This window comes from Megachile rotundata, chromosome 4 (assembly GCF_050947335.1).
Source record: "Megachile rotundata isolate GNS110a chromosome 4, iyMegRotu1, whole genome shotgun sequence".
Taxonomy (NCBI): Eukaryota; Metazoa; Arthropoda; class Insecta; order Hymenoptera; family Megachilidae; genus Megachile; species Megachile rotundata.
Window position 1 is genome coordinate 4,029,597 of NC_134986.1, and position 26,086 is coordinate 4,055,682.

A 26,086-nucleotide genomic window follows, 5' to 3' on the forward strand; every position below is an offset into this window, starting at 1 on the left:
TTAACTAATTTATTTAAACTCGACATTATTCTTGTTTCAAAATTTATTCATTTATTAATCCGTTATGAATTAATTCATAAGTTCGTGCATTTATATCGTCATCCTTCACTTTGTTTTAACAATTTTTGACCGACGAATAATTTAATAATCCGATGTAATCTGACTTCAAAACATAATTCAGATCAGGTTAATGTACTCTGATTTTGTAAACGTAATTCATATTAGGTTAATGCAATCTCATTTTCAAGACATAATTAATCAGAGCAAATTGATTGTGCCATGAAAATTAGATTATATTTGGCGTTAGAGGTTTTGAAATGATATCAAGGGTAATTTATTAATTATAACATGATAAATAATGAGCGAAAATGATTGAATATTTTCGAGCAATTAATCATTGTTATTTTAAGTCATATATTATTAGTTATTATTAGTAGTAATCGATTTATAATGGTTGTGTCATTGTACAAATTTCAAATATAATCCTACAAATAATTTTATATTTGATATACAACATTTTTGTTTGTAAAAATCCAATGTTTACTTTAAAAATAATTTATAGCAGTTTCTATATGAATATAATTAATTTGATTACAGTATCTCTTATTATAGAAATCAGAATCTTTGAAAATTTATATTTATTGTCACCTAAATATAAATCAGTAATACATCAATATATAATATAATTAAAAATAGTGAAATACTAGACTAGTGGTACATTGAAATTTTATTATAGTATATTGAATAATTGAACAATAATATAATAGTGGAATGATGAAAATCAAAATATCTGAGTAACAAAACATTAATAGAATAGTAACAGTAAGTCAGTATCAATTTTTTTATTAGTTCGAATAACGACAGCTTCGTAAATTTCTTAAATAAATCAAATATTAAATAAAAGAATACAAGCTCTTATTTTCGTAATAAAAATAGCAACCTAAATAATACTCCATTAAGAACAATTGTTAAATTGATCGTAAAAAAGTGATGAGGGTGGTCGACGACTGAGGGATTTTCCCCTAACCGGAAATTTCGACCTTTAAAAATCTATAAATCAATTTTAACAATTTCTCTATCGTAAACTTCATGAATTTCTCTTAGTATTCAGTCCCAAGTATACGCTTTAAAAGTCAACACCAAAATTGACAATTCCTAATCTTTCTAATAAAAAAAACCAACCGGAAAGAACTAAATAATTCGTCATAAAGAACAATTGTTAAATTGATCGTAAAGAAGAGATGACGATAATTGAGGAATGGTTTCTGCTGTAATGAACTATTTTAACTTTTGAAAGTATGTAAATACGTACATTCATAAATTTTAACAATATGACTACCAAAACTTTATGAAATTTTCTTATCAAATAAAATGTTAAATTCCAAGTACATACTTTAAAGGTCGAAGAAGACATCCGAATAAAAATGTGAATGTAAATAAAAATAAATAATGCATCATAAAGGAGAATTGTTAAATTGATCCTAAAAAAGAGATGACGATAGTTGAGGAGTAATGGATTCTCCTGTAATGAGAAATTTTAACCTTTGAAAATATAAATATAACTACATGTATCCATAAAATTTACTACCAAAAACTTGAATATTCAAATAAAATATTAAATTCCATATATATTAAAGGTCAACACCGAAGAAGACAAATTCTAATCTTCTCAATATCAATCTGAATAAATCCTAATCTTCTAAATATCAATCTAAATAAAAATAAATAATGCATCAATTATCAAATTAATCATAAAAAAAAGAGATGACGATAGTTGAGGAATAATGGATCGCGAACCGATTCGAGACCTTTCTCGTCCAAGGTCGTAGTTCGTAGCGGACGTGCTATAGCGTATACTCTTTTCGTCTGTTCCCCCTCTCTCGTTTTCAAGTTGGCAGCCTGTGGATGAGAAACATGGCGGGGAGGAACAACGTGACCCCTGAACGACGTTCATCGATCGGGGTGCACGCACTCTACCTTCGGCACCGCGTTCTTCTGTCTCCACTTCCCTCTCTTCTTCTTCCTCTCTCTCTTTCTCTCTTTCTCTCCGTCTCTCTCTGGTCTCTCCCTCTTCCCACCACTTCCTCGCTCCTCTCTCTCGTTTTCTCTCCTTCTCGTCTTTTCCCTGCTGTTACCCTGCCACTTCCTCTCCGTTCCCATCACGATTTCTCATCGTTACTCCCTTTCAATTTTTCCCACTTCTTTACTTTATGTCCTTGCTCTTGCTTATTGCCAGAATTATTCAAAATTGTTTCATAGAATTTCTTTATGTGTTGGACACGAGACTTATTTTCTAATAAATAACTGAACGCATAGGTGAGATGTGGGTGTATGTTGGAAAGATGTGCACGATATTTGAATTTTTGAAGACGCGGACTGGAAATATGGGAATTTGTAAATTTAACACGTTGCAAGTGTGAGAATGCATCGATAAATTTGAGGAGTTGAAACTGTGGAAATTGGAACTTCATAAATTCTGAAATTCGTTAATTTTTAAAATTTGATCATTTCTCAAATATGAAATTTTTAAACTGAAAATTGCAACTTCGTAAATTTTTCAATTTCAGAATTTATAACTGGGAAAATTGGTGCTTCGTAAATTTTTCAATTTCTTAATTTTTTTCATTTGAAAACTTGATCTATAAATTTGTAAATATGATAGCCTGAGAGCTTCCAAATTAAAAAATTTATAAATTTGAAAATGTAGGAGTTGATTCAGATGAAAGTACAGAAAGATGAAAGTTTACAAAGATTGAAAGTATGGAAATGAGGACCTTGATAAATTTGAATATTTAAATTTTGAAAAGTAGCAAAATTAGTTAACTAAATTATATTCAAAAAATCAAATCCAAAAATTGGAATGTTTCTAAATGGGCAAACTTCTGAAAGTTTCTCAATTTCGAGTTCAAAATTTCAAAAATTTCACCACGTTTTCCTATCAGTACTCCCTAAATTTTATTCATTTTTATATTGTAGAAGATATTATAACAACATATTTTGCAATCCTTATATTGATATTATAAAACTAAAAATATGAATTATTTTTAATAATTAATTAGAGTGGGACATATGGAATTTATGTTACAAATTTAACTATAAAAATTAATATATAATAAATAATAGATAAACTAACTTGTTCAATAATTTTTTTATCTCGATGAAGGTTAATATACAATTTTGATAAAAGCTTCTTAATAATTTTCATAATTAAAAATAATGATTCTAAAATCCGTCATTTTGTGAGGTTAATTTTGTATTAAAATTAAACCTAAACTATAAAAATAAAAATGTAATGAATAACACGTAAACTAACTCATACAACAATTTTTCACCGCAATAAATTTTAGTAAAATCCGCTAAAGAACGTAATAAAAAATACGGAATGTGAGATATGATTTTGACAAGTTCTAAATCCAGTGTTAAACTCGTAGAGTTTCACCATTCCAATTGTATATCACATAATATTCGCCATGCTAAATGTAAGGTGCTTTCCTGTGGCCTCGAACCCACGAGTCCTTAGAAGCATTCACCTTTTATCTCGGGGCTCGATCGAAATTCCTACACGAAGGTACCGCGTACCAAAGAGAAGAGTAACTTAGCCTGACTTCAGAAACGTTTCCTAGAGCGATAAGATCCTCCTTGTTCTACCCTTACAGTTATATTCTTTCCCCTTTTTTCTTTTTTCATCGCTCTTTTTCCTGTGTCTTCGTCCTGTTTGCATGTTTTTATCTTTTATCGTGTTTTCGTTTGCGTTTAAAAAAGCCGCGTTAACGATGCCTTGATAATTATCCGTTACTTATCATTCCTCAAATCTTACTTGATTGTGCTATATTTCTGCAATCACTGTACAATATACTTTGCGACAAGGTTGAAGTTTTTACTGACAGGCAGAATTGAAGATAATAAAAAGCAGACATTTACAGCCACAATATGGTTCTGCAGCTACGGTGTAATTTACTTTATACAAATTTTAAGTCTTAATAAAGTTGAAGATAACAATCTTTTATTTAACTTTCACAGTTACTGTGTAATACACTTTGCAAAAATTTATATTAGAAATTTTATTGAAGAACAAAATTGAAGGTTTCAAAACCTTTAACTCATTCTTCTGTAGATGCTGTATAACATTCTTTACTAAGTTTTAAATTAAAAATTGTGGAGAAAGACAATGTGGAAAATAAAACCAAGATATTTACAACCACGTATCTGTGACTACTGTGCAACATTCGTTGCAAATATTTATATTCAAATCTTTGCCAAGAGACATCTTCAAAAATGATAAAAACATGTTTCAATTTACAAATTGCTGTATTTCACCCTATATTTTTACGGCTACTATAATTGATGCTAGAATTTAATTAAAACCTTTAAAGCCCGAAATGTATAAATTTTTAAATTTCGAATATCAAAATTTTGTTATTTAGTTTTAAACATTTCCACATCTCTAAACTCTGAAAGGTTACATTTATAATTTCAAAAATTTCTAAATCCCTAAATGCAAAAGATTGTGATAATATTTATATTTTAAGAACTTCCAAAATTTTTCATACTCAATTGTCAGATTGTAATGTTTACTAACTCTGACATACACTTATAAAGATTGATAGGTACTTCAGCTACATCAAGAATACAACATACAATAAAACGTTAATATACGTACTAAATGTATATAATTAAAAATACATAATAAAATTTCGCAATACAATTATCTCTCCATTTTACTCCTTGAATCAACAAATGGAACTGATACGCTCCAACAACGTTTTCAGTCCAAAATTCGTCTGCTTATTTTACGATCAGTTTGACATGTTTTCCAGAAGAAATGAAATCCGCTGAGACGAATCTTCGCTCAAAAATTGATTGGAACAAACTTCATATTATTGAACGAGCTTGTATAATATTATTAACATGGATTGTTTGTTCTGTTAACAGGGATGCCGGTTGACTGAAGATGGCCTCGCCGACACTCTCGCTGGAATCGCGCGCGAATTCCATCGGATCCCTGGCCTCGCTGTCCCCGGTCACAGTGAGCGGCAGTTCTCCGCCTGCGAGCGACTCGGCGATCTGCGACGTCGACAGCTGCGACCTTTGCCTCGATTCACAGAAACCTGGAGAAGCGCCCTGCCCCCGGTGCCGCTTAGGAAGCGCCGCCGGCGTCCGCTGTACCGGCTGTAAATCCACCGAATCCGACGCTGTAGCGCGTTGCTTCGACTGCGCGAATTTCCTCTGTCCGAATTGCGTGATGGCGCATCAGTTTATGCACTGTTTCGAGGGCCATCGAGTCCTGAACTTGGGCGATTCCAAATTAGAAACGGTCACCAGCTCAACCAGTAACAGCGAGATGCCGAAGAACAACCTGGTCGTTAACGGTGGCAACAGCAACGGCGAGAAAGTGCTCTTCTGTTCCCGTCACAAACAAGAACTACTGAAATACTTCTGTCGCACCTGTACGGTGTTGGTCTGCAAGGAGTGCACTATCACCGATCATCCTGGTCCGTTGCACGATTGCGCGCATATCTCCGAGGTCGGCACGCAGCAGCTCGAGGCGATGGCGAGAGTGGTCCAGGAGTGTCGAGCCAAAGCGGCGGACGTGAGGGCCGCCATCAAGGCAGCGGATCACGGTGCAGCCCGGCTGCAAGTGCAATATCACAAAGCGCAAAACGAGATCAATGACACGTTCCAGTTCTACAGATCAATGCTGGAGGAGCGCAAGCAAGAGCTGTTGAAGGAGCTCGAATCGGTATTCTCGACCAAGCAGATATCTCTGGGCGTCCTGACGCAAAAGGCCAACGACATGGCCGATAAAATGCTCCAAACCTGCGAATTTGTTGAAAGATTGACCAAATACACAACCGTTACCGAGGTACTGATGGTTAAAAAACTTCTGGACTCCAAACTTCAGCTGCTATTAAATTACACCCCGGACATCGCCAACCAAACCGTGGACCTTGAGTTCGTGAGTAATTATCAAGCCATACAAGTTGGTGTACGAAACACATTTGGCTACGTTCGAAGTAACAACGAGAACAATGCTGGACCCATTGGAAAACAGCCACCTATCGCTCGACCAACAGCGCTTACGAGCAACGGTAATGGCGGAAACAATGTTAATAACGGACCAACTAACGCTGGCTCTTTGGGAGGCCTTCTTCTGGACCGACCCTACAGCAACGGCCTGATATCCAACTCGACCTGCACCTCAACGTCGCCCTCGTCCTTCGACACCAATAGCAGCGTCATCACCAAACGTTTCAGCTCGGCGAACAGCCTCGGTCCATTCTCCACGACCATCAGCGACCTGAATTTGAATGGCATGAACGCGAATCCCTACGAAAAATGGAGCAACGGAGGCAGCGATGCTTACCCGGTCGTCACCACGAATGACCACTTCCCGATGCCGGCATCCGTCGCCGTCGCGGCAAACGCCGCTTCTGGAGATTCTGTTCTCGACCTAACCACGAAGCTCATGTCTGCCGCGGCGATATTCCCACCTAAGTCACAGATTAAACGACAGAAGATGATTTATCATTGTAAGTTTGGAGAGTTTGGAGTCATGGAGGGTCAATTTACCGAACCGTCTGGAGTAGCAGTGAACGCGCAGAACGACATTATTGTCGCCGACACGAACAATCATCGCATCCAGATCTTCGATAAGGAGGGCAGGTTCAAGTTCCAGTTCGGAGAGTGCGGCAAACGGGATGGCCAACTGTTGTATCCGAACAGAGTAGCCGTAGTGAAGACGTCCGGTGATATCATCGTCACCGAACGCTCACCGACGCATCAGATTCAGATATATAATCAGTATGGTCAGTTCGTGCGCAAATTCGGGGCGAACATTTTGCAGCATCCGCGCGGGGTGACGGTCGATACGAAAGGACGCATCGTCGTCGTCGAGTGCAAGGTGATGCGCGTGATAATTTTTGACCAGGCCGGCAACGTACTCCAGAAGTTTGGATGCTCAAAGCACCTGGAGTTCCCGAACGGTGTGGTCGTAAACGACAAGCAGGAGATATTCATTAGCGACAATCGTGCCCACTGCGTGAAAGTGTTCAACTACGAGGGCGCCTATCTGCGCCAAATTGGCGGAGAAGGGATCACGAACTACCCTATCGGGGTAGGCATCAACGCAGTCGGCGAAATACTGATAGCAGACAATCACAACAACTTCAACTTGACGATCTTCACGCAAGACGGTCAACTGGTGTCCGCCCTCGAGAGCAAGGTCAAGCACGCCCAGTGCTTCGACGTCGCCCTGATGGACGACGGATCGGTCGTGTTGGCCAGCAAGGATTACCGACTTTACATTTATCGTTACGTACAAGTACCGCCGATCGGCATGTAGAGCATCGACAAGCCGCGACGCCGGCGATGATCGTCGACCGTCGTACTCATCGTTGCCGTCGTCTCGACGGCTCCCAGACCAGGATCTCATCGATCATTTTTAATATTACACTTGCCTATCTTCTTCTTCGCCCACCTAACATCACCGCTCGTGCTCACTTCGCCTATCTACCTTCGCCCGCTCGACCCACCTTACTCCCGCCGATCACGAGGAACGATCTGTAAGCGCACACGAGCGAAACCAAGTGTTAATCGAGTTATCGAGACTCAATACGACGGGTTTTACTTTATCGGCTACTTTCGCGCAACTTACGTTGATCGCGAGTCCTCGACGTTTCCTGGAACAAAGAAAAACGAGGGAAAAAGGGGAGAAAAGGAAAGTACCCGATGGTGAATGAACGCTCGCGCGACCCGTACGCATGCGCGATCGCGTCTCCAACTAGTGTGCATGCGCACGCTGCCGCGCACGCGCACGACACGTTAAAGGATGAAAGCATCAGAGGCGATTTCGGGAACGCCAATTTTGTTGCGTGCGTTTACGTACGCGAACACTGAAAGCCACACGAGACGCGTTAAAGCGCGTACACGCGGAAAAACTTACTTGTTAATGTTGTTATATCTGAAAATACTGTTGTTGTTGTTTAGTTGTAGAGCTCGCCGCCGCTAGTCACTCCACCCTGTCCTAACCTCTCTCGTGCCGCCGTCCCGTCCCTCGTCAATCCTTTCCCCGATCCGATTTTTTTATTTTCTACTTTCGTGCAAAACTTCCTTTTTTCCTTCTCGATCGAAAGCAAGCGAGGGGCGTTTTCTTTTTTTGTTTTCTCTATCGGATGTATCACGTTCCTACACGTATCTTCCTGGAATCGTGCGAACGAACGTATACCCGTCCGGTTCTTCTTCTGACTGTCGATTCTTTCGATTTGGCTTGGGACTTAAACTCGGCTTACTTATTCTTCGTTTTTAACTCTGATCCAAAGCGAAAGAATTCCGCCATTTTGACGCCGCTGGATCGCAGAGAATCGAGGCGCACGAGAGCTTGTTTCGTCGCTCTCTCTCTATCTCTTCCTCTCACGTACGAGCATACGAAAATAATAAAGATAGCACGAAGTAAGGTGGTCATTTTGTTTAGGAACAGTTTCGATCGACGTCCGGCCGTTTAACGACGTTCGTTTCGAGATTCTCCAGTTTAACGGACATCGATGGTCCTTTCCCACTCAATCCTTTCCCTTCGTCCTCACACGTCGTTTTATTATTATTTCTTTTTTAAGTGATTAAGCGAATATACGTACGTGTTTTTTTTTCCTTCTTGACGAAGCATTTGATAACTATGACAGTGACGCAACAGTCCAACGCCGTTTACTTTGACCTTCTCTTAGTTCCCTTTCATTTCATTCTCTTTTGTTTTGCTTAAGTTTGTTTCTGTTGTTTGTTCCGTTCCCTTGACGATCGGTTACACAAGGATTATGTAGTCCTCGTCACGAGACAATGTCATAATTGTTTCGTCATCTTGTAATGCGCACGTGGGCCTTACGAACGACGTTGACGCGCGTGCACGTGCGTTGTTGGTCAGAGCCAATCAGAGCCTGCCTGCGCAGAACAAACTGCGTAGACGTACCTTTTCCCGTGACGAGGACTAACTCGTGTTGCGAAGGAAGATGAGAAGCAAGAAACGTTCTCTTTTAATTGAAATATCCATTGAAAGGAGTTGACATTCTCTTTTTTTCTTTCCTGCTCGTCTTCCGATCTTCGAGGTAACAAAAATGTTTGATCGACGAACGATAAACCGTCGATCCAACATTTTGTTTCTATTATTCCTTCGACCCGATCTTTAATCGTAGTGGTGTTAACGTAGCGAGTAGCCGTAGTGAGTTATGGTAACGACGTAAGGAACTTTCATTTCCTGTGCCTGCTCTCTTTTTTGTAATTTTGAGTACCATCTTGCCCCCTCTCCCGTCAAAATTACCCCTCACCACCACCTTCATCCAAAACCGACGCTATTATTTACCTTGCTGTTTTTAAACATTCAAAATTGTGTATCATTTCTTTAGTACCATCAGTAAAAAACGAATTTGCGTTAGGGACTTTTTTTGAATTTGATTGTATATTATTAATATATTTTGTTGGACGAGTCGACGATGAAAGGAGCCACGATAGCTCTATGCATGTTTGCTATTAAATTTTTTTTAATAGTAAAATTTATTATTATTATATTATATTATTCTATTATTATTTTTTATTATTATCACCGTCATTATCATCATTACCATCATCAACGACATTATTAATTATTATTATTATTATTATTATTAATATTATTATTATTGTATGTATGTGTGAATGTATGTACGCATTATGATTTTTATATATTCATTTAAGTGCCTCGACACCACGGGTCACGAAAGCGTTACAATCTTTTTAAAGCATATCTCTGATACGAGGAACGTAACATCTTTCAAAGAAAAGATCAAGAAAAGTGTTATTTGTAACGAGGCTAGCTGGCGTTCGTTCATTAAAAAATGAGTTCACGAATTATACGAAGAAGTTTCGAGATGGTGGAAAATTTTCTAGCGTGTCGAATATTAACCCTCAAACGACGGGTCAACGAATCACTAACAACTCAGGGTTGGATCTAGAAGTTTCTCTCAGCGAAATTATTTTTCTCGATAAACGTAGGAGTCTAAACAATAATTTATTGTACTAAGAAAGGAAAGAAGCTCGATTGGCCACTGTAATTTTAGTTTACAATCTGCAACAAATGTTTGGAGAATTGCGAAATTTTCTGAAGTGGTAAATTAGGGCGTTATCGTTCACTGGATACGACCCTGGAACAATTCAAATTTGATTTTGAACACTTACCCATGTTCGTTATTTCAATTTTGAATTATTCATTCAGATATTTCGTAATGTAAATTAATTTCTATAAAATTTTGAAATTTTTATCGCTATGGCCACTTACTCATTTTTGTTGCCACTAACATAATGGAAATTTTTCCATTTAAAAAATAATTTTAAACTGAAAATTGATTAATCTTGATACAGAAACCTGTCATAGATGTAATTTAAAAATTTGACAATTTCAATCAACGCAAAAATGTTTACAGTATAAAATGTTATTTACTTAGAAATTAAAAGCTAAATTTAAATTTCTTTTTTGTAAACTAACAGGAGTTAAAAATTTAATTTTGCTGAGGGATCCAAAGCGTAGTGACTGACAACGTTTTTGCAATATTTTTGCAAAAATTTGAAAGTGTACAATGTTGATCGAAAATCTGAGTTATGTCCGTCGTTCGGTGGTTGACTCATGCGCCTTAAAACTACCCGGAAGTTCTGGAAAGTCTTGCAGCCATTCCAAAATTTTCGGGCCATTCAGAAACGATATTTAATGTCAAATCGGAAGAATTGTTGAATCGACAGTTGCTCTCACAGTTTACGAACCGTTGTTATATATTTTCTCTTTTCGACAACTTTATTTTCTACTCCGATAATAGATGTTTTGTTTGTTTGAATGGCGAGATATTCGTGAACTAAACTAGCAACTGTTTTGTCCTATAAAATGAATTGAACAGGATTCAAAAGATGTTTTGTACAAAAACGTTGAGAAATTTAATCGAAATTAGATCAACGATTAGTAAACATTTGACATATAAGATTTCTTTGATTTAGATTGTTCAAATTAGATATTATTCATTAATTAAACTAACGTAGTTGATTAATGAACGAAAGATTGAGTTCGAAGATTCTTATGTTCAAAACGAATGACGAAAAATGTTTTTAACCCATAACTGATGTGGCGGCCATTTTGTAGAAAATGTGGCTAGGTACATAGTAGTATTACAAGATTTATAAGTGTAGTAAAACGAGCTTATTCGACTTCAGAATTCTATGCTTTTGAGTAAAATTTACAGCACAGTTACAACTGCTTTTTTACGCATAAGAGTCTGAAGTATACTGCAACGACGCATGCGCAGAGCGCAATGTTTAGAATGGAAAAAGTAAAGCTGTACTGAGTTTCTTTTAATAATCTTGAGGGACCCATTGAAAGATAATAATTTATAACTACAATTCTTTATTTAAAAAATAACTCAGCTATATTTGTTAACAAATTATTGGATTCCACATTACCAGTTATGGGTTAAATGTAAGAAAAAATGGCAAGTGGTATGTAGGATGACAAGAGAAGTAGTGGTCAAGTTTTGGTACCATACTCTACGTTTAAAAATTCAAGACTCATACTTTTTTTATCTCCAATTTATGAAAAACTACCTCAATACCTACCAAACAAGTTTTACAAAATTAAATATATAAACACTTTTCTATTTTCTATATAATATGACGTGGATTAAATTTTTCCATAATTTTTGTCCCACTCTATACTTTCCATTTTAAAAAATAGGATATGCTACCAAAATTTACGTATTTTGTCACCCTTCATACCTCTACGCCACGAAAGAAATTTTATGCGCTCTATATTGTCAAAGTGCAGTAGAACCACGTATTTTCCTTGGAGAGGCTTTTCAATCTCTTATGATCGGAGATCCACTTTTGAAGATATTAATATTTCGCAACTTACTTGCAATGAATATTTATAACAAATGAAGGGGAGGTCATCGACCTGATTTGTAGACTGGCAGGAGGTCAAATGGGAAATATTGCTTTACTATTATTAATATTTAACTGATCCACCAAAAATTACCTCGTGATCGACTAAAGGAAACCCACACGACGAGGATCTGAGTGCCAGATAAATTCCCATTTGGGAACGCCTCTTATTCAGGCATGCGCGTAACGACAGTGAACGGCCTTTAAAAGCGATAAATTCCTACTTGGAAACACACCTCATACTTGCGCGTGTAGCATTACTTGAAGAGTGGGGAGAACGCGTGTGCCACTATCGCTTGGTAATCTTCTGCCAAACCCCTAGAGCTCGTAGCGCAGGAAAATATAAAAATTCTACTGTAACTCAATAATTCATCATTCGTTTTCGAAACCTGATAGGGGTTTATAATTCATCTTTCGTTTACTTATTCGAATCTACGAAACAATGAAACCATCTCGTTGTTATGTTTGCAAAAATGGCATTGTTTAGTTAAACTTTGTCAGTTTGATTTTAAAAAAAAGCAACGAAAGTATTGGTTCATTGGTGTTTAATTAACAGTGACAAGGTTGCAATTAAGATCCTGTAATCTTGTAGTAATTATCGTGTATATTTACAGTATTCGATGAACGTCAGGTAGAATGATGGAGGAAAGGGATCGTACTGGAAGCTCATTTTTCCGAAACATTTCACTGCCAAACGTATTACTTAATTTCTTCTCGCTGCTAGCAAATTTTTATGTTCCCGAGACGATTGAAAACATCGAACCCTCTCCTCTGAATTATGTACATAAATTGCATCACGACGTATCTGTCCATTAGTATTTAATGATCGCGTATTGCCGTGTTGATTCAGTTATTAATATTATTATTCGTATTATTATTAGTATTTTTTTATTTTTATTAACTATTCACTATTAATATTATTATTACTTACTATTACTACTATTAAGGATTCATTACTGTATTATTAATATTATTTACGTTCAGTATAATTTTTATACCGTTAGGACAAGTGACGAAAGAAGAAGCTGAGAAGAGAAATGATGATGATGATGCTAACTTGCCAGCTAGCCAATCAATTACGTTATTGACAGAAAGTTTGAGAACAATATCATTTTTCATCAATTTAATATTATATACTGTCATTCAAAAGTCGTAGGACACTCACGATACGTTCTTATAATCTTTAATCCTTGAGCAGTCGATCACATGGGTCAATTTTAACCAAACATTCAAGACTAAATTCTGTTTCTAAACCGTATAATTATTTTACAATTATTCAGTAATTATATCACAGATAAAGCAGTTTCTTTTATTCGTTTTTACATCATTGCGATAATTCATTGTTTCTAATAAGAATTTAAGGTTGTTATATACTTAGTCATTTAAATAATAAGCATGCAAAATCTCTTAAATATAGTTTTGTGCTGAATATTGACAGAAATATGTAACTTCGGGTTTAAATTGACCCAGTGTTGGCTGGCAGAGGATTAATTATATAGAATGTAACAGGTACAGCAATATATGGGGTGAGTCTACATGTAAATATAAATTGTTAAAGAAAGAATCTTATTTTTTTAGTTGGAGACTTGTTTTCGAGAAAATCAGGATATGATGTACTTAGGTGCAAAGTAGGCTTCTGAGTAATAAGTGTAAGGGGCGGAGCTTCCCACTAATAGGAGGAGTTTAAGATAAGCATCTGCCCCACTACTGTTCGTTACCATAGATACGTTGACGCGTTACCATAGATACGTTTACAAGTAACCACTTATCTCAAATAGGATACTTTCCTTGAAGTTCTTCAAGTGTTTCTTTATATCTATCAAGTGTTACGCTGCCTGTCACTATCCTTTCTTTTTAATCGTGAAACTAGTCGTTGAACTTTTTTCAATAAAGTTTTCCTCATTAAACTTTCATCTTTGCTGTAACTGGACAAACTCGCCGCGGCTCTTTGCCAAATTGCAATGTCATGCCTTAATTCCTGTACATCCGGCGGTTCATCGAATCGGAGAACTTTCACATTTCGAAAAATATATCGTAGTTGAACATAGACTACGATTATTACTAATACAACGCCGATGTTCATGTGTATTGTGAATGTGCTGAAATCGACACCACTATTAATAACTTCACGATTAGAAGCAATAATTATGTTCGGTGGATCGCCTATCGGTGTCATAGCATCACCAATATTAGAATAAACTATCATAGCTGTCAATATTGGTACCGGATTTATTGCCATTATTTCGCATAATCTGACGGTTACCGGCGTCATAAAAAGGACCGTGGTAACATTATCTAGAAACGACGAGACAAACGTTGAGAAAAAGTAGAGTGTACTTACAAGCGGCCATAATTTTCCTCCAGTTATAAGCATAAACTACTAGCCAGTCAAATATTCCCGTTTCAGCGACAACAACGAAAATGGTACACTGTTATGGCTACCTCCGTAGCGTCACACGGTTTCTATGGCAACAAAGACGCATGCGCAAAAGATCAATTGAGAATCCCACAGTGTAAATTGCAGTATATTAATTAAAGGACGTCTACTAACTAATATATAGATACTTTAATTGACAAAAGACTAGTATATTTTTCATAATCTGCAAAATAGTTACTATTTCTTTGAAACTAGTTCAGTAAACTAATTTGTGATCACCCATCGTCAAATTTGATTTTCTCGAAAATGAAGCTTCAGACGAAAAAATATTATTTTCTTATCCAACATATTTTTGCATGTAGAATCACTCCTTATCCGATTGTACAAACTTGCATGCTGTATTTTGTATGATGTTAAATATTTAAATGATATAGCTTCGTATGTTAAATATTAGCTGAGTAGAATAAAATGTTTAGTTGTTCAAATGTTATAAACAATGAAAAGCATATTTAAAATGTTAGAAATACATTCTGTTACAATAGCTGTATGCATATTTTATGAAACAAAGCCGGTTGCTAGAGTGCCAAAATTAGAAACAATACTACATACGAAGGAAACGAAGCTTTAATTATTATTAACGATTTTGGTTAAACTTTGAATAAATTATTGCACATACCTGTTATCACACACATAGCTAATTATGTAAAATACAGAAGAAAAAAAGACTGTTTTCGTTTAATTATTTTAACAGCTCTAATCGTTTTATTAGGCCTTTATGAAAGTTTAGTAAACATCCCGTGACTTTTAAATGAGACTGTATACATTTCTGATTTCTATATTTCTTTTCTTTTTTTTTATCAATTTTCAACTATACTTGCAAGTTCTCCTTGTAATGTGTAAATTTGCACGTTATATTTACTTTTAGAGATTAATAACAGCAAGAGTTTTAGGAAAAATAATAATAGCCATTTTTTAAATAGCGTTGGTCATATGCAAACTATATTCGCATTAAAAATTACATTGAACAGTGTGTTGACGGAAACTGATCAGAATTTACTGCATTCGTTACTGTACAGTGCCGAGCATGGTAGGGAAGGCTCCCTAGGCAGAAAAATTATGTACAATAGAACACGGAAAACTCGTCGCAATTGTTTAGAGCAACGATGGGCAAATAAATGCCCGCAAAATAGCTCATGGGCATTGGTGTGCACAGTACATACAGCGATGGAGTGAGGATTTCAAATTTTCAAATTCGAGGATTCAGAAATGTGAAATATGAAATTTTCAAATTTACAGAATTGGAAATTAAAAAATTTGTAGATATATTATGTAAAATATTTAAATTTAGAAATTTTGGAATTTATAATAAGAATTGAGAAATTGGAAAATGGAAGATTTAGGAATTTCAGTTTTAAAACTATTTGCTATTTAGAAATTTAAGAATTTTGTAATTTCGAGTTATAGGTATTTCAAATTTTAAGCTTTAATTCTGAAGTTTAGAATTTTCTTTATTCAAAAATTCAGAAATATAGAAATTTCACATTTTCAAAATCGAGAATTAAGGAATTGATTATACCAGTGCCCATGAGTGGCCAGTTGCCCACCACTGCTCTAGAGCCTTTGGATCATTCTACAATCGTTTGGATCAGTATACATGAAAATTGCAATATAAAGAAAGTCTATCCTAACGTTATAAGACCGACAATAATAAAGGGTGCAAGAAATGTGCAAACCCATGTGAAGGTGGCGATATAACGCGAGTCTACTGTACTCGTGTTATTCAGTAATATCGCTCGCAATATCGAGGTAAATGGTGGAAGCCTCCTTTTTCTACGACGCCATTTTCCCCTAGGGAAGCCTACCACGCCCGGTAATAAACGTTTCAATTAAAAAAAGCAAATACAATTAACTGTGACAAAACTATAGTCGTTTCTAAGAGTATGTGTTTTCAAACTTTCTGTCGATATCGTACATCGCCTACCATCTTTTTTTCGTTTTCTTTGCCACTCACAGTGTTTATTTTTCCTCTGCTCTCAAGAGGCGTGCAAAGAAAATGAACGAACGTACCACTTTGATATGCATTATTTCCAAAGTAAGGAACGGAGGTGTACATGTGTGTGTCTGAGTGTTTTATTTCCTCGATGTGTGTGCGCGCGCGCTCGAAACACAAAATGAAACGAACATGCGACTATCTCTCTCCTTTATTATTTTTTTTATACTGGTTTGTTATGTTATTATTTTTAGACGATACAACCCAATTGTTCTTAATTTAAATGTAAATCGTATTTTTGTTTGTTTTTTTAGTTATTTTTTGTTGTAAAATGCTTTTTAATAATATTTTCAGTTCACACTATGTGACCGTTTGGTTTTTGTCTTGTTTTATTTATTCTTTTACTCTTCTACTCTCACTTTTTTTTGCTTTCTTCTCTTGTCCGCCATTATCCCCTCCACGCAAAGCCATTCTTCAGTTCCTAACCTCTAAAATTTGTTACCATAGTTGAATTTAGATATGTTTACTCACATTACTGTGGAACGTTTAATCTTGACTTTTTTTACAGAGAAAAATTTGATACGGTGCTTTGAAATTTAGTTAAGGTTAGATTAGATATAATATTTTGAATATTCAATTTTGCATCAGGTTATTTGAATTTAATTTCAAAAATTACTCATTTCTTATATCATATTGAAGGACAAAATTAGTTGTGGTTCAAAGATAACATTTTTTTGCGTGTATTATTTAATACTACTTTTTATAGGTGATAAAATCAAAGTTCCAAGAAATTAGAGAATTATCATAAATATTACGAAAGAAAAAGTATATTCACTTAGTTCTTACATTTTTAATTTTAAATTACAGTTTTTACATATAGAACGATTCTTTCATTGTACAAAAAAAGTATTGAAATACAATACTAAGATTTTGATCATTTGTGAATTATATCAAGTTTTTAATTGCGAAGTGTACGTCCATTTAATTTTGAGGTTATTCGAGGAATATATTAATGGAATACAGTTTTAAAAACATGATATTTCCAAAAGTTAATAGTTTTACTTCTAAATTATTTCAAATTTTGCATATGAGATATCGAATTTTGAATTTTAACCTCAGTCGATATTTCTTTTGTACACAGATTGTTTCAAAAAATCGATCCTCAATAATAGATGACCATGAAATATCCTTGACTTGAAATATCAAATTTAAAATTTAAAATATCTGATAAATTATTAATTCCCCCAAAATTGCACTTTAATACTTTTTTATATAAAATGTTTCAAAGAATCGATTCATTGTATTAACAATAACCTTAAAATCTCCTTGACAGTTCCAGATACAAATTAATTCAAAAAGTGTCTCCTAAAACGTTTAAATTCCTTCTTGCAATACTTCCTCGTAACAGTAATATTTTTAATGCATAAATTCGCGGAAAGCAGTATAAAAACAATTACATTAGATTTTCCGATTTAGTTGACAACAAAAAACAAGTATCTGAAAAGCAATTTGCCCGAAATTTCACGACGCTCGTGCCGATTGCCAAGGAATTAATAATAACGGAAAAAAAAGAAAAAAATGACGAGTTTTTAGAAACCTATAGCGGATTATAGATATTGCATAATATATTTTTGTACATTCGCAAATGTGCGTGATTTATGGCGACTGTTTCGGGTGTCGTCGAAGATCGGGCAACGTAATAACCGGACCGGAAGTGGGGTGAAGAGAAAGAGGGACGAGACGAAGGGTAAACAGAAAAGAACATTTTTTCTCTGCGATAACGAAAAAAAAGTAACAAACAAGAAAGGAACTTGCCACACGAACTTGATACCATCTGTATTATCCCTCGATGAATTTCAATTTCGAATTTCGCTTTCGACTTTTCGAATGATATTAGCGGCGCGCGGCGACTCTGTGTGTAATCAAGAAAAAAAAAGAAACAATGAAAGCAAAAAGTTAATACTATCCCCGGGCCCAAGTAATGTTACTTTATGAAGAAGAAAAAAAAACGAACAACAGAGAGAGACGACTAAAGTGAGATGATGTGAAAGAGACATTATCGTTTGAGTGAAAGGATCAGTGTGTCTGTTGTGTGCGTGTGTCCATAATTAAATGATTGAATGATTTAAGAAAAAAAAGGGAGAGAAGACGAAGAAAGGGAATATCAGAAAGTCAAGATTGTGTGATTGCAAAACGCTATTTTTAACTTGGAAACGAAAAAAAAAAGTAATCATTCCAGATATTGTTGCATGCCTAGTTATCGTATTATATAGTCGATGAACGACATTTTAAACACTGGTGAAATATTACACGATTGTAACGAACTAACGATTAAACAACAAATAATAATAATAAACGAGAAGAATCGATCGAAGAGAACCGACGAAGCCTTCAAGTGTTACAAGTACGGTTTCAACGGTGCCAATCGATTGTTTCTTAGAACGTTAAGTGGTATACACGTATTAATTACTATTGTACACGTATATCATTGTGATTATCATTATTATTATTATTATTATTGCTATCGCGATTAAAATTAATACGACGGTGTATGAGTACACCGCATACACACACATACACGTACACGTACATACACACGAAGTGTATCGATTAAAGAATACAAAATATTGACGTAGAAATTGGGGAAGTTTCGAAATGATCTGTCCTCGAGTTTATCTTTTTATTAATTGAATGATCACGATGGTTTTTGAGCTTATTTTTGTCAGTATCGGCTCTTAGGCAAACGTGGGTTACGTACTTCGATGGATAAATCTAACCTAACCTAACCTATTGTAATCGACTCTGACTTAAAAATTATCGATTGTCAGATGCATCCTGGAACGGATGTACTTATCCTAACCTAACATAATCTAACCTAACGTAACCAAAAATTGTTGTCAGATATATCCTGCAGAGTGTAAAAATAATCTACCCTAAAAATTGTTGATTATCAAATGTATTTCCCGATGAGGGAATCTAACATATTCTAAAGATTATAAATAATGCGATATGTCTATTAAATCTAACCTAACTTAATCTAAGGATTGTTAACTATCTGACACGTGCTTCAGTGTTTAAATCTAACCTAATTGAACCACCACACAAAACTGACCCACGTTTGCAGTATTATTAAGGGTTAATAAGATTCGAACAATTTAAATAAGAGAATCGTGATCGTTATTATGATTATCAAATAACACATGGCGTGTTATCAATAAACGAAAGGACAAACACGATCTTCGTACAACTTCGCAGTCTTCGATAAACTCTGAAATCATAACGAACAAATAGCAGCGAGAATAGGAAAAGAAACGACCGAATATTACATTTCTTATTCCAATGACAAACGCCAGAATTTAAAAGTTTTAATTGATAAAATTGTAAGATAGAGCTTCAATTTATCTTTCTGTATGGCAGAGCTGGCTCTCATCGAGCTTAAGTTAACTCGAGCAAATTGTGGTGAGATGAGTTATTTTCTCTGTGAGATTGCTCCCACTATGAGATGAGTTTCCCTCAATATTAGATACTCCCACTATGGGATGGGTTTCTTATTGGGTGAGTTACTCCCACTATTGTGTGAGTTTTCCACTGTGAAATGAGTTACTCATGTTGTAGGAACTACCCTCTCTAGGCGAGTTACCCCCATATCGTGAGTTACACCTATTTTTCAGTGAGTTACATCCACTATTGAGCGAGGCACTCTCACTATTGGGCGAGTTATCCCTACTATTTGATGAGTTACCCTCACTATTCGGTGGACTACTCCCACTATTGGATGTTCCTTCCACTATATGATGAGTTATCTACTATAAAATAAATTTGTTTCCTCTATAGGATGAGTTGTTTTCACTATGAAATAAGTTACATTTGCTTTTTAGTGAGTTACTCCCACTATTGAGTTATTTCCTATAAAACGAATTATTTGCAGTATTGGATGTTAATTTCACTGCAGTTAATTTAACTATAAAAGTAAGTTGCTTTTACTGTGGAATGGGTTACTCCCACTACTGAATGAGTTATTACCTTTGTGGAATGAACTAATTCCACTAGAATGAGTAACTCCTCCTATAGCATGAGGTACCCTCAATAATTTTCCCACTATTAAATGAGCTGCTCCCATTATTGAAATTATCACCAAAATTATGTAAATTATTTCCATCAATGAGTTATCCCCACTAAATTATTTTAAATCATCTCGAACCCCCTGGTGATAATGCAGGATTAGTGTCATAGCAATCCACACAGCTCTGCCATATAGGAAGATCCTTTCTATTCTCGACTGTCGTCGATTTTATTCGAAAAAGAATTTGCAAGGAAATCACAAAATCGATTCTAATCTATTCTAAGAATAAGACAAGTTGCGTACCATTCCAAACGATCAAAGGGATATTTTTTAATATGTAGGATTACCGGGCTAAACGGTATTATTCCTGTAAATTTCATGACAGCGCAGGATATATCGTATTCTTGTGTGTTTCTCGTGTTGTTTAAGTACATTTTACCTCCTGAACGATCATTGAAATCATTGAGAAATGCATTTCGTTGAAAATGTTGCATTCTTGTACATAGCAAAACCGGATAACGTTCGTTGATAAATAGAATAAGATTCGCGGATAAATAGCATGTTTTAGATGACAAAGCCGAGTCGGAATATAAATTATGAAAGCCTTTTTGCATATCTACTTTGCAAAAAAGAACTTTCTTGCCAATTCAGATTCAAATTTCCCGCATTTACCGCGCCCAATCGTGATGCCCGCGAAATTTGAACTTAAATCTCCGAATATTCTACGAATTTTTAATTTTTATACGAATCATCGTTCCAAAATAATGTTCTCAATTTCCGGAATGTTTTTTGCAATTCATACATCCTATTCGCATAATTTAAATTCCGACTCGGTATGAATCAGAAAGAAAATGTATCGCGATCAGTTTTTCTCGAGCAAATCTGCGTATCTGCCTGTCTGTGTTTGTCTGTCTGTCTGTCTGTCTGACGCGTGACAAGGGTATAAATTTTGTTTTTTACGTATCACTGGACAAAATCAAATTCGTTTCGACTGAGCAGCAGATACGATCGCCATTTTCTTGTTCACTGAAACAGGCATGGACGCTGCAGTCCAGGAAAATGATGATGGCTCCTGGTTTGGATCAAAAAGGACGAAACCTACCATTCGTCGAGCACGAGGCGTTATTTTCTCAAGGTCGAGTTGAGAATTTCTCCGTTTCGATGAGAGGTTATGATAACAAAATGGCGACGGAAGTTGTCGATTCTCGTTTTAGCGGTACATTCGTCTTTTGACACGGTCCTTTCTCGTAAACAGAGAGAAAGAAGGTAAGAAGGGTCGAATAGGGTTTTATCGTAAGATCCGTTGATTTGTATAGCCACGTAGCACGGTGTGTGTCGTAAATTAAGGTATATTTCGTAGTTGATAATGTCCGTTTTTAATACGTAGCTTACGACAGAGGGGATGAAAGAGTGTTAATGAGGATTGGCTCTCGTTTCTGAGCGAAAATTGTACGAAAACGCGTTATACACACGTTATTTATTAACGGTAGCCATAATCAGTCTCCAGTATTCCATGATGTTTATAATCGTAATCGTTAATCGCATCACCCTCTCCCCCTAGCCCCCCTGCCCCCCGTGACGATTTTTTATTTTTATCAAAAAAAGAAAGAAAAGAAAAAGAAATGAAGGCTAGTTGTAGGTGTATCGAAGTTTATAATTGAAAGTAAGGTTAGAAGTGACATTAAGGAAACGAATGGAGGGGCTTTTGGCCAATTTTTTATGACGTCGCTATATCGTCTTGTTATTTATTATGCCGTAAGGAAAGAAGAGAAATTGTACGCTGTAATCTGATATACGATTTCAACATCTAGTCATGGCCTCTTTATAATTTTAATAATTGATTCGCGTTGAACGCTATGGTTAACACACCTGAACGTCTAAGTCATCGGGAAACACGTAAAAGAGACGGTCACAAGCGAAATGAATAGTTTATTGACGGGAAGCAATTTTGTTAAAAGTTGATGCACCGTCGGGAAACGTTTCGCGTATCGTTGTGACGTCATCGTTCTCACTGATTATCATACGAGTATTATTTATTTATTTATTTACAAGATGTGTGCGAAAGTTCTACGAGATCTTTTTCTTTTCATTTTTATATGGACACACGGTTACCCATTTATACTTTAATACTTCAAAGTTTAATTTTGGAAATGTAAATTCTCATGAAAGCGTCCAAAGAGAGTTTGGGAATATTTTTACAAAAAACAGTAAAAATTGTTAAAAGAAATATACAAATGGGTAGCCGGGTAACTATACAAAGGTGAACGCGTTCCTTTTAGTCAGAAATTTCTTTGTTTTATATAATATTGTTTGTTTTCACTTTATGGGTCACTGGTTTGCTTTTTTATTTTAAAAATGCATGTGTATCAGGAGTATTGATGGATTTTTCAATTTGAAAATTTGTAAGATTTAAAACTTCTAAATTTGAGAATTTGAAATTTTTACATTAAAACATATCATCGTTTGCAAATTTGAAACCTTTAAGTTGCTAAATTAGAAAATTTAGGAATGCCGGAATTGCTAATGGTCCTCGCTCTTGACGCACCTGTTGCGTCAACGAATTATATGTGTTTAATTGAAAAATACAGTAGCAATACACGTTAGAAATTAATATTAATTTTGGAAATCAAAATGATCTAGTATTTGTGGTCACTAGCTTATTTGTATTGTAACAGCCTTTCATTATATTGCGATGAAAGAGATTGAAGTGGAGAATTCTTGGAATTAGCAATATAAAATGGTTCCTATTAAGTTTTAGATTTCTACATTTCCAAATTTCTAAATGTCTAAATTTCCAAGTTTCTAAATTTCCACAATTCTGAAATAGAAAATTAAAAATTTCATATTTTGAAAATTCGTACGATTCAAAATTTGAGTGCTTCAAAATTTATGAATTTAACATTTTTAAATCTCTGTATACACTCGGTATCGAGGGTGCCAGCGCTGTGTATAGAAGTCCAAATAAATATGGCAATATAACGAAGTTTATAAATTTTTCTATTATCAATACAATTTTACCATTGTTGAGTCAATGCTAAATCATCAATGCTAGCAACAAAAAATTAAGCAAATAACCTAACCCTTAAAGTTTGCCATGTTAGTTGTTTACAAGGTGCTCTTTCATAGTGTGCTCTATAAATCGTTTTAATAACCACACCGTCACATGTTATTATATTTATTATTTATTAGATCTTTTTATTTGCAATTGATATTATAAAAAAGAAATAGAACTTTTGCACACATTTAATATATATTATTATTATTAAATTATGAAGTTACTTTTATTATCATTATTATTATTGTCATTCTCATTTTTATACTCATTATTATTATTACTATTACTATTACTATTTAATATAATCGTGTGACAAGAAGAAGTCAGCAATGATATTTGCCAAATGCTACATATTTTACTATTTTATTATTAACGTGATTATTATTGCTTGCATTTTAAATACTATTATTATTATTAATATTTATGAATTTCTATTTATTCAATAATGACTTTGGGGTAATGTTTTTTAATGATACCTCGCTATTGTACTTATTTATATTATGATGTATATTTATTATTAATTATTGGTGATTATTATTACTATTACTATTATTATTATATCATTATTATCGTCGTCGTCGTCATTACTACTACTTCTAGTATTATTATCATTACTATTGCTGCTACTATTATTGCTACCTACTATCATTATTAATATTATTATTACAAAGACGGATCCAGAAATTAATTTTGAAAACATGGAATATATTAAAGAACGATTTAAATTCGTTTTTACGAAATTTCGAATATGTTTAAATTTTGTTTAAAACTAAAATAGGACGCGTGATTGAATAATTAATATAATTGAAATTAATATTAATACATTAGCAACAACAATTTTGCAATGTAAATCAATTTTATTAAAATTTCATAATAGTTGCATTACTTTTTATTCAATAATAACTTAAATAAGTAGACTCATACAAATTATTATAGAAACAATTATGATACATGTGGTTAATTTATTTGATTCGAAAACGGAACTAATAAGATGAATTTTATTTTGCAATATATGTAAATTCATCTCATTGGAATTTATAAACGATGAAATACTCTCGATAAAATTATTTCGTACAATTAAAAATTTTATAAGATACAGAACAAAACTGTGTTTCATGAGTATAAATATTCTTGAAGGTTGCAATATATTTAGTTTAACCAAAAAATTGTTCACGTCCACAAATCGACACTTCCTACAGACACAGTATTTCTCAGAAAGTTGAAATATGATAGGAATCTCCTGTGTATTGGAACAAATTTTGTTTTTCACGCACAAAACAGTGTCAAGTAAAAAATATAATAACAAACTTATTTATGAATTACATAAAAAATAATGGCTGAAACCACGTATTCATAAAAAATGAAGGGATGCCCACATAACAAAAATTTCGAAATAATCAGAAAAAATCACCATATCAATGGAAAAGAAAACGAATTACTTTCTGGATTCGTCCTTGTATTACTAACAATTGCCATTGTGATCACAAGTTGCTATCATGTTTGCAGTCTCATTAATGTCGCCATATATCAAACATTTACTTACGTGTATATATATATTTGCAGCTATTAACTATAATGTATAATACATAATATCATGTATATAATTACGCATATAGTCATCGCTGCGATATAGCGAGATCGTAAATTGAATCTAGTGAAACTCCCAGGATCGTATGCTTCGTTTCGTTTTAAGGTTCCAAGTCGATACTCGATATATTGCATACCCTCTACGAAATCTTTCCTCGTACGATCCTAAGTTTCAAGTTTTTAAAATTGCTATTTCAGATTTTGTGTACAGTTGCGTGTAACCTAGCTTTTCCTAGATTAAGGGAGTGTGAAGGAATTCCTTGTACCCTAATCAAAAGGTTAGGTTTTAGAATCCTCTGCAACCGAAAGCAAATGGTGAAATGCTACCTCTGCCCTTACCTTAGCCAAAGGGAGCCTACGTTGGACCTAACTGTACTTTGGTTTCTGAATGTATTAGCTCGCTATGTCGTGACGATGGCTATACCTATCGTATAAAAATGAAAACCTTTATTAAATTAGTATATATATACATATATACGTACGTATAAGTATTATCATTAATATTGCTATTATTTGATCATTATCATCATCATTGTCATTATTATTACTAATATTAACGACTACTATCATTATTATTATTATTATTATTACCATTAACGCATTGATGTCGTATTTTATCAAGAAAGTTGAACGCGAGCACACGTGGTGGGGAGATGCATTGTTTAATAAGTTACATAAAAAACCGATATAAAAATGAAAAATACCAAAAAATTACGATTAAGATGCGGAACAAAGTAAGAAGTGAAAAAATAGTTAGGGTCGTTTTACATGCGCGGTTCGGTTGAGAAGATATATATGTATTTTTTTAAATTTTAACGCTAATTAAATATATTAAGGAACGAGAGTAGAAAGAGAAACGTGAGCTGTGCGGGAATCGAATGTAAGAGAGGTGAGTGGGGGGTCGGGGAGGGGGAGGGCACGATAATTTATTTATAAAAAGGAAAAAAAAATATTAAAAGTCTGGGAACAGAAGTCTATTTGTAGGTTATAATATATTTTTTTTCTCCTCTTTTTTGTACGATTGCTATTGACATTCTTATTATCGTTATTAACTGAAGTATTTTTTACCGTGTA

The 26,086-nt window shown here is 34.5% G+C and overlaps 1 protein-coding gene across 8 annotated transcripts in view; it reads left to right on the forward strand.

Annotated features, from left to right (window-relative positions):
* brat (tripartite motif-containing protein brain tumor) overlaps window positions 1–16,670 on the forward strand; it is a 100,411-nt gene extending 83,741 nt beyond the window's left edge. For all 8 annotated transcript variants that reach the window (XM_076531371.1, XM_076531373.1, XM_012294437.2 and 5 more), the window contains one exon: window positions 4,933–16,670. In XM_076531371.1, coding sequence (XP_076387486.1) covers window positions 4,952–7,342 — 2,391 coding nt within the window. In that variant the 5' untranslated portion in view covers window positions 4,933–4,951 and the 3' untranslated portion in view covers window positions 7,343–16,670. The remainder of the gene's footprint in view (window positions 1–4,932) is intronic.
* Window positions 16,671–26,086: the final 9,416 nt, after the last annotated feature.